The sequence below is a fragment of the Mixophyes fleayi genome, chromosome 4 (assembly GCF_038048845.1).
Source record: "Mixophyes fleayi isolate aMixFle1 chromosome 4, aMixFle1.hap1, whole genome shotgun sequence".
NCBI lineage: Eukaryota > Metazoa > Chordata > Amphibia > Anura > Limnodynastidae > Mixophyes > Mixophyes fleayi.
This window is the reverse complement of record NC_134405.1, coordinates 318,091,688-318,105,064: the sequence shown is the minus strand read 5'-3', so window position 1 is coordinate 318,105,064 and position 13,377 is coordinate 318,091,688. Positions and strand designations below refer to the sequence as shown.

General features: G+C 39.6%; 1 protein-coding gene across 2 annotated transcripts in view; it reads right to left on the bottom strand.

Annotated features, from left to right (window-relative positions):
* The window catches only part of ITK (IL2 inducible T cell kinase), a 56,386-nt gene that overhangs the window by 31,544 nt on the left and 11,465 nt on the right, over window positions 1–13,377 (bottom strand). Inside the window, exons 1-3 of one of the 2 annotated variants that reach the window (XM_075210142.1) lie at window positions 12,239–12,911; window positions 3,977–4,081; window positions 416–497 (exon numbers count right to left, since the gene is read on the bottom strand). In XM_075210142.1, coding sequence (XP_075066243.1) covers window positions 416–497; window positions 3,977–4,081; window positions 12,239–12,376 — 325 coding nt within the window. In that variant the 5' untranslated portion in view covers window positions 12,377–12,911. Of the gene's footprint in view, window positions 1–415; window positions 498–3,976; window positions 4,082–12,238; window positions 12,912–13,377 lie in introns of those variants that run through there. The other variant, XM_075210143.1, reaches the window with a different exon arrangement.

Here is a 13,377-nt window from a genome sequence, read left to right as displayed (position 1 = left end):
TTAGGAGAAAATGTGAGATGAATGAATGAAGGGTGTAGGCCTAAAGTAGAATGAACTTTAAAGTAATATGTTAACTTTTTCCAAGATATCCATTTCCCCAGATCCCCAGGGTATACAGGGCAGCATGGTGGCTCAGTGGTTAGCACCTCTGCCTCACAGTATTGGGGTTATGAGTTCAATTCCCGACCACCATCTGTACTTTCAAAATAAAATACCGTTGGTCAGCATTGTATTAATGCCCAGGGCATATAAATGGAGACATGATGAGCTTATAGCTGCACTATTGTGCCCAAAGCAGATGTCTGGTTACATTATTTTCTTCATGTTAAATAAGTCTTCTAGAGTAAAATGGAAAGTTATAATACTGTCTAAATGTTTATAGTTTATAACATTGGAGAACCAATATATTACTTACCTTCCTTTAGAGCCAGGACCCATTGTTGCCGGCTCTCCCTGTCTGGAGCGAAGATGTATAGAAAATAATTATCATGGAGGACCTGAGGAGAGAGGTGAGAGTCAGAGTTATTTATAAACTGTTCCACAATAATACCTAAGCACATAAATATTCACATTTTAGTCATTGACATATACATATTTCTGTATAACTAGGGATGAATGACATTATCAAAACTGTTCCGTGAAATAGACCATCCACATTTGGCAGTAAAATGTTGCCTTAATTGTTACCGGTTCTGCCCCAACTACACCACACAGCAGAATGACCATGGTCATCCCAGTTCTATTCATAGAACCATTATAATTTCTACTCAATGTAAATTTACAAATAAAGTACAGAATGGAATTCCGTGGTTTAGCGCAGAAACAGCAGAATGTTTGCATTGCTGGTTACTTTAAACAGCTGAAAGTCGGGCCGAAACTTGATTTGCATGAAATTTCACAACTTCGCTCATCTCTTCATTTAACCCGTATATAGCTCTGTTCTCAATTTTTAAAAGATAGGAATTAGTTTATTATATTTTCTCTGTTAGTCTTATTCACTCAGTGATTGCTCATCATTTTTCATTATGCTGGAAAACAAGCGGTGGCTATTGTTAATAAGGATAATGGAGAACTATGGTCCAGATAATAAAGTCTACAGCTCAAGAAGAACATTAGGATAAGATTCAATTGAATATTCCCAGAAAGTATAAAGAATGGGTGGAGCCTGACATATGGGGAGTATCAACTCTCACCATTAACAAGAAAATATATCAAGAAGTTGACTATGATCTCATCAGTGTTTATTGATTTATTGATTCCAGCTCTACCAATCTTCTTAACCTTTTCTAAGTTGCCCACCAATAGGAACGGCACAAGTGGGGGACTGAAAATGCGGTGTACAGATGGCTGCTTACAGAGGCCGACTATGATCCACTGCAGACAAGATTTAGAAGCGTTGCCAAAAATCTGTCAATGGGCTGCACTCAGACCAGATTGCCAATATTGCCATTAATATCACTGTGGGATCAGCCAGCATAAAACAACCAGTAATAGGATGCAGTATCACGTATAATTCTAACAAACAATATGCAAAATATTTTGAACTACAGCAATTTAATTTTTCTGTATAAATTAATTATTTTTTATATCATAATTCCACACCTGCCAGGTGAGCATGCTGCAAATGTAAACATTGTTTTACTTCATTAATAATACATATATATTGACATTATTGTTATGCTCTGAATTTACCTTTAGCTCAGTGACAGTCATTTACAAGGCACCAATCACAAACAGACGTACACCCCCCCTTCCTCCAGATTTCATGGTCCGTTTGCAGAAATGATTTGCTCAACATTTTGTGGATTTCTTGTCAGTGGCTGACATGTGAATTGTGAACAGTAAAAATGTCACCTCCAAGCACAGTCTACTATTATTTTTATTATTACTATAATACTTTATAAAGCGCGGACGTATTATGCGCTGTTGTCCAAGGAGAGGATCATGGTATAAACAAATGATATAAAATGACAAGGAACAGCTGAAGATTGCCCCATCCAAATCAGATTACAATCTAAGTATATGACTGATACATAGTGTAACATAATGACAAGTGTAGCTGCTGGTGATGAAGGTGTAAGTGTAATATAAGGCAGATGAATAATCAGCAGCCAATAAAAATTGCAGCCTTTAACGACTGGCATTTCTGTGCGGTTACCATTGGTGTTGTACGTAGGACTGAGGACAGGCAATGCATGAAACATGAACTACTACTATCACATTTGGCAACCCCTTCATTAAGTTTAACTTGTTTGTTTCCTAAAATACTGCTATGTTGCATATAACTCATGAAAGTAAGTGGACATTGGAGATGCCTTTACTGTCACAATTTGACATCTTTAGCATATCTCCCAACATTTAGGATTTGGGACAGAGAAGGAAGGACGCATGGTCATGGTGTATGGTAATTGTGCCAACGTCACATTGGGGGCAAGCAGAAGATAAAAATGTAATACAATAAGGTATTCAGACCTTAGTTACTTTAAAAATTGGGATTAGTTGAGAATTCCATAATTGTGGCTGTGTTTTGTAAGCACGCAATGGATCTAGAGGGTCTAGAGAACAGAGCATGTTAACTTATTGTAGTTCACCTAAATCTAAATTTTTAGTTTAGTTTGGGGCAGAGAAAGATATATCTTCCTCTGCCCCAAACTATACTTGCCCTGCCTCTAGCAAACAGGATGGTGATGGGGTCAAGATCAGCATGAGAGCTTCTGACTAGTCCCACCAGCCTAAATTAGTACAGTAGTATAAAGTTCATCTACATCAGAGTTGTCCAAGTTCAGTCCTCAAGGGCTACCAACAGTTCATGTTTTCAGGATTTATGTCTGTAGAAACAGGTGGGATAATTACTGACCCAGCCAAATGGATTAACTCACCTGTGCATGAATAAAGAAATCCTGAAAACGTGAACTGTTGGTAGCCCTTGAGGACTGAACTTGGACATCTCTGATCTACATCGAGGTAGGAGTTGTTCGTTGAAGAATACAGGGCACAAAATGAACAATCAGCTCTCAAAATTCCCAGGTGATGGTGTGCTAGAAAGTCTTACCAATCAGGTGACTAAGACAGAATTATGTATAGGAGATTGTGAGTGTTTGTATCTGTCAGCATTTCGAACAACCATCACTCATCATCCAAAGTGGGTATCCATGCATCCGAGTGTGAGGGCCTAGGCCCTCTTCTGAACATGATATGGAGATGGTTCTACGTAACAGGTGGAAGGTGAATCTCTAACAATAGAGGATCCCTGATTTTATGAGCACTTTGGAAGTTTCTGTCAATGCTCTCCTCTTGGTGGTGGTAGTAGGAGCCTGATCTTGGCATAGATAGAGTTGGTGTTGCTCAAGTTTACCACTGCAACATTTCTAGTCTATTCGCATTTGTAGTGACGAAAGAGGACCATGACATCATGTGGACGGTCTGGCTCATGTAAACACAGTCATAATACTCTGTCTCATCTGTCCTTGAGAAATTCAAGGTCTAAAAGATCTTGAACTAGTGAAATAAATAGTATCTTAAGAGAAGGGTTCAGCTCTTGCCCTACTAATTCAGGAACTCCTCTAACCCTATATCATGACATCAATTTCAGGCAGCTCTTCCACTATTTTATCAAGAAGTATATATACTTAGCTGCAGGAGCACAGTACCCTGGCAGCCTACTCCATTGAGCCCAGGCCAAGCCCCCCATCTATAGTGAATCTAAAAGAGGTTGTCCACTTTGAGACCCATCTTTAGGCTCTGGGATCTAATCCCTACCTGGTGTGAGAGGGAGGTTTATAATCTGAAAATGGGGTTTTGTCATCACCCATTTAACTATTTGCAGTAAACATGCACAATGATATCTGAAACATCACTGCTCCTGATGGCAATGTTATCTGAAAGACAACACCAGCTCTGTAAGGAGCTGCATCATCCTGCATAGCAAAATGGTTAAGAGATAAAGCTTAGTAATTATTAATAGTAAAACATTTACCTGGAAGGCGTACTTGTTTCTGCAGGGGATGCTGACATCGGTCGTCACAATTTCCACACATTTAATTCGAGCCACTTCAACAAAACCACGAAGATTCCGCACTTTCTGCAGATAGAGATTACATTAATTGTTAAACAGTCAGATATTGTAGGTAATTATAGCACTATGTGTACCAAGGTACTGCAGTGTTATGGGTATGTTAGTGGGTATATAGCCAAATATTTAAAGAATAGTTTTTAAAGCTTTGCCCTTCTAATTGTTCTCACAGACAACACACTGTCAGAAGGAGCCAGCAGGACTCTCTTCACTTCTGTCACCCTATATATTTACAGACAGGGGGCATGTTGTTCACCAACGTCAAAGTGCCAACAGAAGCAAGCAAGAGCCAACTGAGTACAGATATACACAGTACTTGGGGGGCCCATCAGATAGCCAGAACACTGGAGCCGTTTCCGATTGGGTTTTAGGATCTTAAGGACTGATTCAATTCAAATTTTCCGCAGAGTGCCTCCAGAACGGTTGTGAAACCACTCCGCCGCAATCCAACATCTTTCTTCACAGTCCATGGAGGAGCACAGGAAACTTTGCAGTGATGGGTAGCACAGTACCTGAAAATATGCACAGCCGGACATTGCGGTAATTGGCCCCTTAGACTCAACAACGAATTTTCAGTTTAGAGTGATATTATCCTCTAACAATTACCATATATATATATATATATATATATACATACATATATATATATATATATATATATATATATATACTGAAATATCTTTGTATTGTGGTCACCATTTTGGGATACGTTTTGAACACTAGTCCCCAGAATAGGCTCAGCTTTCTATATTAGCCACCAGATTTGACTCAGCTTTAGGTTCACTCATAGGGGTAATGCCACTCAGTCTGCCCAGAGGGAGTTTGGGTCACTGAGCAGCAATTTTTTGGGTCCCCCCCGCACCTATCATAATGATCAAACTTAAGCCTTTTTGCCTCTCAGCCAATAAGAGCGTGTCTCGTGCAAAGCCCACACCCATTCCCTACCATAAATGGCATGCACTCAATTTCAGGAACGAGATCTGCCAGCTGTCTGTCTGCTTGTAAATCCTGCAAGTCACTGGTGCACTACACGTACCAGCAAGCCTAGCTGGTATATGTCTTACCTTAAATATTTAGGCTGCCAGCTTCAACCGCTTTCCTATTAGTTGGAGAGTGTGTATCACTTATTAACAATAAGCAATGACATGCCTGTAAATAGAATTATCTGTGCATTTGGTGAAATACAATACTCTGCACTATACCATATTGCTTTGTATATCCAGGGCCACCAAATGGGAATTTGGGTCCCAGTTTAGCAACTTTGTGGCCCTCCTACATAGTGATGCATGCATAGTATGACCTTGCAAAGTGCACACAGGAGCGGGGTGCCCAAGATATTAAAATTTGTGCTGCCCAAACGCTATACTGTAGTTATCTTTGGGGAAGTGGGTTAGGTGCAAGAAGAGACTCTCCACAAGGTGTTTGTTTCACCAGCCACAAATACAGCAACAAAGCAGCTGAGCTGAAAATCTAACTAATTCTGCAGTAACTTGGGCAGTCCTTTAACACTAATCCTTTAACCACATAATCTTTGCTGTAGATGCTACACTTGTACTCTCCGAGTGCAGCCCTGAAGACAGTGCGCTAGATTCATTAAGGAAAGTAAGGCAAAAAAATGAGTACGTGTTCTCCTGGAAAAAAACATGTTACGATGCATCTGGTGCAAATGAGTTTATTATTTTGCACATAAGGTAAATACTGTCTGTTTTTTCACGTAGCACACAAATACTTGATAGCTTTATTTGTACACTGAAATTTAGAAGTTTAGTTGATCTAGAACAGGGTTGTCCAACCCGCGGCCCGCGGGCTGCATGCGGCCCAGCCCGCCTGTAAATTTGGCCCAGTGGTTGTGGCAAGGGGGCAACGCTGTTAATGAAAAAAATATCCTGCAAAAAAAAAAAAAAAAAAGAAAATACTTACCTTGCGGTCACGTCAGCTGGCGCTCCGGCTCCCTCCCTGGTCTCCTCCTCCGTGTGGCGCTCGCAGTGAATGTCGGGGGTGACATCATCACACCTGACATCCATTGCGTAACGCAGCACAGAGGAGTCACCCGCGCGAACTATCAGCAGCAGTGAAAGATTATCCAGTATCTTATTGTTACTCTGAATTTGGACTTTCTGCACCATGCAATTATGAACTAGCTGTGTTCTCTGTATGTATCTAATATACATATTAAAAGATGATTGTATTTTTAATATTTTAAACTATTTTAAATGTGCAGTGCTGAGTAGGGTGAAATTATCACCCACTGTTACCCTCATCGGAGGCTGCTCCATGAGACATTTTTCCCGCCACCCTATCTTTAAATCTCTGTAGATTTCTATTAGTCCTCCTGATGCTCCTATATCGGTGACCATTTCAAACTGGTCAATAAAAAAAATGATTCATGGGTGCAGAAAGAAAGGAAAAAAAGTTTTTGCCATTTAATTCCCCGAACCCCACTAAGGGGCAGATGCAGGTAAGTTAAATTGCAGCTGGTAATGGGACTACTGCTTTAATCATGATTCTGCATCAGGTTTCCTAACTCTTACTAACTTCATTTCCAAGTAAGTTTAATATGTTAACTATGTTTTCTATGTTTTTTTGGATGATCAGCTATCATTAGCGTTAGTGTATTTTATGTGCGGCCCAAACCAACTCGTCGTCTTCCAATGTGGCCCAGGGAAGCTTAAAGGTTGGACACCCCTGATCTAGAACATGCCTTACCCCAACTATAAATCTGCCATATCATTTTAAATTTACCTCCCCCTCCAATGCAACATGGTTTTGCCAAGGTGCAAAGGTACTTATTTTTTTTTTTGCTTCACTTTCCTTAATGAATAAGGCCCAGTGTGTTTTTACCAGCCTTCCATCCTACCATAACTGGTAAGAGCTGATATACTATTATGCATAGCTTTACCTGAGAGCCAGCCTCTGTCTAACCTTACACTCACACGATTAACTGTAAGAGCTGTCACTCAAAAATTCCTAAACATCTACAGCACCATGAAGAATTAACGGTGAGAAGGCCTGTTTAGATACCACTGATACCACTAATGTTACACCTGTTATCAAACAAGAAAAAATTGAAAAAGAAAAACATATAAAAGAAGTTAGACACAAAGGTATTTCAGTGAACATGTATAGACAACTAAATGCTTTGGGCACATACCTGTACCGTTATAATAACCAAAATGGCGCCTGTTTTCCAGCATAAATGGAGGTTAAGCCCCCTATTATATGGTAATTGCGCCACAGGGACCAAAACATAAAATGAGAGTAATTCTGTCGTTGAATATATATTACAGATATAGAAGTTTAATGGCAAAAATTTTTCATTTCCTCGTTTCGTAGGTAAAGAAATGAAAGGGAAAAGAAACCCAAGCGACATCAAGACCTGTTCTGCCACAAACCAGTAGCACCTTTAAAGTGTAATACTATTTTTTTCACTTGTCGTATTGCAAAAAAATTTGTACATATTTTCCTGCAATAAAACTGTTGCATGAACACTGTGTGGTTTATTCTGGGTATTTCACAAATATTAGTTAATAATGGTTAATATGACTTTATAACTTTAATAGTTTATAAAGGTTAAAATTTATAAAGGGTAAATATGAATACATTGCCAACATAGATGCAAAGGGTAATAACACACGTGCTTTATACACGTGTAATGGTCTGCAGCCAAACAGGTGCAATATACATCTATACAAAACACAAGCATGTGATGTGCGGATACCGCACCACGTGGGACTGGGACAGACATCAAAAATTTACATACACACGCCCCCCAGGTCGAGGAAGTATCGGAGGATTGTCGTGGATTGGTCGGAAGTTTATACACACTGCACAACGAAAACGAGATTGGAACGAAAATATTTAACGGTACGACCAACCAAATGAGGCGACAATCGTCCATTTGGCCAAACTTTCGAACCATCGTGTCACTACACACACTGACCCGACTTTTGAACAAGCGGTCTTATGTCGGCTGGTTGAGTCGATTATTGGACGAAAATCATGTAGTGTGTACCTAGCTTTACTGTTAGGGATCTGGACACACTCAGAGGACTATACTGGAGCTGATCCTGCTACTTGGTCCATGCATCAAGCAACAAGATTAGTGTTGAATTTGGCCACATATGTAGGTGGTCGTATTGAATGAATTCCAGCCATTTGTTGCATGAGCCAAGCTGCTGGATCCTTTCTGGTGTCACTGGGGCCTGTTAATGCGGTCAAGAGAGGACCGTGCACACCAGCCAATAGCGACCACATTCACCCCATGTACAATAATGAGTTGATCATTTGGGATTGGGGTTGCTTTGGGTCCACACATGTTGCCATATTAATATTTCTGCTGATAGTGTGTTTGGCCAGATTAAAGGTGTGGTACAACCTAATCACTACATTTTACTAACCTGCTCCTTCCCCTCCCTGACGCTCTAGCGGGACCTAATTGATTCTGATTGGTCCTCTATCGCAATGCCACACAGCCGCTGTGTATGGCCAGGGCTTTAGTCCTTGAAAAAGGGCTGTATAGAGCAGGCTCCTGTGGCTACAGTGAGGGGAAGGAGCAAGGGAGTAAAATTCAGTGATTATGAGTTAATGTAGCTTAGTCTTGTAGATGCCTTGAAGGCATACTAACTCCACTTTTACAGCTTTGCCATATGATTTATCCAATGGAGTTCTAAAGAAATACATCCGTGTAGAAAGCCTTTTCATCCCTTCAGTGACAATGTCTACTACAACAGCAATTACAATGCCAACATCTCCCTTGTCTTTTTAGATGAGACATCTGTGTATGCTATAAAATCAAGAAGATGGGACAATTATGGGTCAATCATGGCTTTCTGCCATGGGTAAAACATGCAGCTGTGCATAGCTACAAAAAAATGTGTCCATTTTGCACCCAGCAGTGATTCTCTGCCCTTCTGAGCATGCGGGGGGCCTTGGTTGGGGTGATCAGGCATCATCAGGCCACCTCCATTCTGGACCCTGTAGCGGCTGCACTTCCTAGAATAGCGGAAGTTCTACCACTGACAAAGAGTCACCCAAAGTGCTTTTCAGTTTAGCCTCTTTTACGCATTAAACGTTAGAGTAAGGGGACATCTGGGGTATATTTACTAAACTGCGGGCTTGAAAGAGTGGAGATGTTGCCTATAGCAACCAATCAGATTCTAGCTGTCATTTATTTAGTACATTCTACAAAATGACAGCTAGAATCTGATTGGTTGCTATAGGCAACATCTCCACTTTTTCAAAATTGCAGTTTAGTAAAACATATCCCCTGGAATGTTTTTATTACATGTGCTATCTTTGTTTTCTTGAATATTTGTATCACAAATATTTAATCATATGGGAAAGTTCATTTCTAGGTGCACAAATGCACCTAGAAATTAGCTTTCCCATATAAGGTGAGTCTCATAAAAGGCTTCCCACACAGATGCCCATGCCTTGCACTGACCTGCACACAATACAAATACGAAACATTTTTCAATATGTGTTAATATTACTATGGTACTTATGTTATGATCGGGCACCATAACAAGTTAGGTAACTCAGATACAATGTGCAATACAGAACGCTGTGTTTGGGAAGATGTGTACCCCCTTTTCTACCACCCTGGAACGTCAGGGACATCATCATCCAGGTCTCGAAATACCCAAAGAAGCAGCTCTACTGTCAGAGCACATGTTATCATGCTTTAACATTAGCTTAGATGTCACTGAGAGCCGATGATACTTAATGATCGGACATCATAATGTATTAGATTATTCCTATACAGTATAGATAAACACTAATAATATAATCCTTACACGCGCTGTTATATATCTATACAGATATTATAGGGATAGAAAATATACTTATTTATTGTCAGATGTGGTTTACTGTGACTTGATGTCTCTCTATGGTCACTTTCTCAATTCTCCACATAGGAAAAATTGATTCTTTTTTCGTTCTTCAAGGCATATTCCAGGGTGTCAAAAGAGGGCTCGTCATCATTTCATAAAAATAGAAAATAAAGTGCATCTAGTGTGATATTGCTTAGATAAAAATAGGGTATTGATTCACACAATAATGATACACTCACATATAAAAAAATTGAACAAATAAAATCCCACAAGAAAGAGATTATACACTCCTACTGAATAGTAATTGATATTTTGGCAGTTGGTATATTCACAAGAAACCCGGGATGTCAATATTGTGGAAGATCCTTATTCAGCACAGAATATACAGACTTTCTAGGAGTAGTATCAATCAGCTTGCATGCTCCTGAAAGAAGAATCTTCAGATTGATGTGCCATTCTCATACTGAATTCTAGTCGCCCTACATGAGGGGGCGATAAACCGAGAAGAAATTACCAACAATATATATATATGAACTATATGTGGGACTTTACTGCAATATATTTGTGTTAAACTCTATTACACTATTATGATTCTTCTTTTTTCTATGTGGAAAATTGAGAACGTGTCTATAGAGAGACATCAAGTCACAGTACACCACACCTGACAATAGAAGTATATTTTCTTTCCCTATATTATCTCTATAGAAATATAACAGCGCTTGTAAGGTTTATATTATTAGTATTTATTTATGTTTTTTGGGGGTTTGATGTACATCCCGAATTGAAACTTATCAGTCAGCACTTAGAAGTGGAGCGCCGTTGGATTTTATATATATATTTTCTTGAATTATTTCTATACAGTGTTCGTTATAAAATGCTGTGCTTGGAAAGAGGTCCCACCCTAAAGCCTCAGAGACACCATCACCCAGATCTCGAAAGACCTTTGTTGTCTACCCCAAAAAAAATTTGGGTAGACAACAAAATAAAAAAGTTATTCCAGGTGAAAAGAAAATAAACAAAAGGTGAAAATTGCTCTGCGCCGAATCATATGTGGTCTTGAATGGTTAAGGGCAATCGACTCTCAAAACCTATATGTCTCCTGGGAAAAGTGGGTTACTGTTTGTTTTTTGTAATAAACATGATCAGCTTTACCAGGAAATATATTTTGGACAAAAGAAATCTGTGAATGTTATTTGTTTTTAAAGGATGACATTTTTAGCGTGATGTCTGTTTAATAACTGTTTGAGACTGTCCCGTGTTTCGTTGCTCCAAACACCAAGACGATTTACAATTTCTAGTTCGCTTTTCCTTACATTAAAGTGGACCTGTCGGCTACACACAGTAGAGGCAGACATTTTGTGTGTTTCAACCAATATGAAACCACTAGACCCCATCGACAATTACTAAGGCATAAGACACATTTTTAAATCTGTTGGGCTTTTTGGATTAATATTTAATATGGTAAATGAAGAAAGCTCCTCCCCCTGCACCAGTGACATCACAACGTAGCCTCCCCCGACTTAAGTGCTGGAATTCCCGGCCTTACAAAATGCTACACAGAGTCTGGAGATTCCGACACTTAGGGCGGTAAAGCAGGGCTATGCTGTCACTGGAGCAGGGGTACAATTTATTGTAGCAATTTGGGCAAAAAGCCAAGCAGATTGCAGCTCTTAGCAGTAGTACAAATAAGTGGCAGTGGGCATATTTCTGTATGTACTGCTGTTTTGTACACTACGTTGCTATACTGCATGGATGAGGTGTATTAAAACATCAAACTACTGTGTCTACAACTGAAAGCAGCTGATAGTGGCCAAATTATTTTGAAACACAAAATAAAAAATCATAGAATTCTACCTTTGCATTTCAAATCCATACATTTTAAATAAAAACAAAAAGGCCACATTCGTTTAGAAGCAAAGTGTGATTCTCAAAACTTTTTTCAGAGCAATATTTGCTTAAAGGTGGCAGATATTAACCTGTAGGCTCAAACCTGCGTTTGCTATCCCTTTAAACCCCCTAACCCCCAGCTTAAGCTTCCTAATTAAAAGTTAATCAGTTCACAAATAGGACGGTATATCAAATGAACTATAAAATAAAACTTGTGATTTGTTCAGAAGCAGAAAGTTATATTTGATTGAGAGTATATCGGGGGTCTTCTGACCTTATATATCTTTAAAGATGGTTGACCAAATAAAATTATTAAAGTTTTACCAGTTATCGGGGATACTAATAACACACAGATATCCCTCTTAAGGGAAGATACAGCGGAAAAAGTTTCTAAGCACATCACACAGTACCACAGGCCCCCTCTGTCACCCTCTGCCCATCAGCTCACCCCATTCCGATGCTCGTAGTAGTTGAGTGAGTTGTGAGTAAGGATGAAGACCCTTGACTTGAAGTTGGCCGGAGACGTCCTCCTCTTCTGCTGGGATTTCTTGATAAGCGGCTGTTGTAATATGACTGAACTATTCATCTGGAATGTCAGCCTCTGTTCCCAAGGTCACAGGGAGACCCTGAGATATTCACATAAGACACAACCCTCGGACTCCAATTAAAATGGTGACGACATAAATCCCAGGTCAAGCACACGGATGATAGTACAACTCAACACCATGAGAAACAAAGCCGTAAAATAGATGGGGTCTAAAAGAGACAGGCAGGGTGGAGGTGGAGTTCATAAGTTTTTATCTGCAGATCTATGAACACAGAAGGTGTATTATATGACCTCAAGCTATAACCACATCCTCTACTGAACTACTGCTTCTGTAAGATTGTCGGTGCAAAGAAATATACTCCCCCTCCAAAGATTACGTATTCCTCCTACTGAACTGCAAATCCATACTGTAAAGTGGCTAAACAACAAAAAAGTATGTGTCGAGGTTGATTCATATATTTGTGTTTGGCCAGTTAGAGGTGCAAGCAATGTTCCCAAGGAGCCTGACTCAACTGGCCTGGCACACCAATCCAATCCTAAATCATCAGGTAGATTAGGAAATCGGATTGACCGATGTCCTCCATCATATTTGATGTCATCAGCATACCTTGACGTGGTAAAGTGCACTCTTTATGGTGTAATCAAGTCAATGAGTTATGTCTAAATATATGGTTCTGTGCACATTGGGCTACATATGGGTGGTCAACATAACCTGGTTCTGTATGGGTCCTGATACCCTTAGAATTGTTGGTATTCTATGAAGCCAATAAAGTGAAGCATGGAGAGTGTAGGAACAGCCCACTTCTATGTTCTAATAATGGACATCATAGAGATGGCAGCAAATGTTGTATTGGTTGCTATGGGTGACGGCATATATATGCACATTGTACCAAGTTATTAACCAATAACCATCTGGTGCTATATGTAATCAACTGACTAGACTTCAAAAAAGAGTGAAGCAAACATGTATACAAAGATATCTGTCACATAAAATGCATGTCGTAGGGTACCACTTTCCCAATATTTGTCTGTCGCCTCCC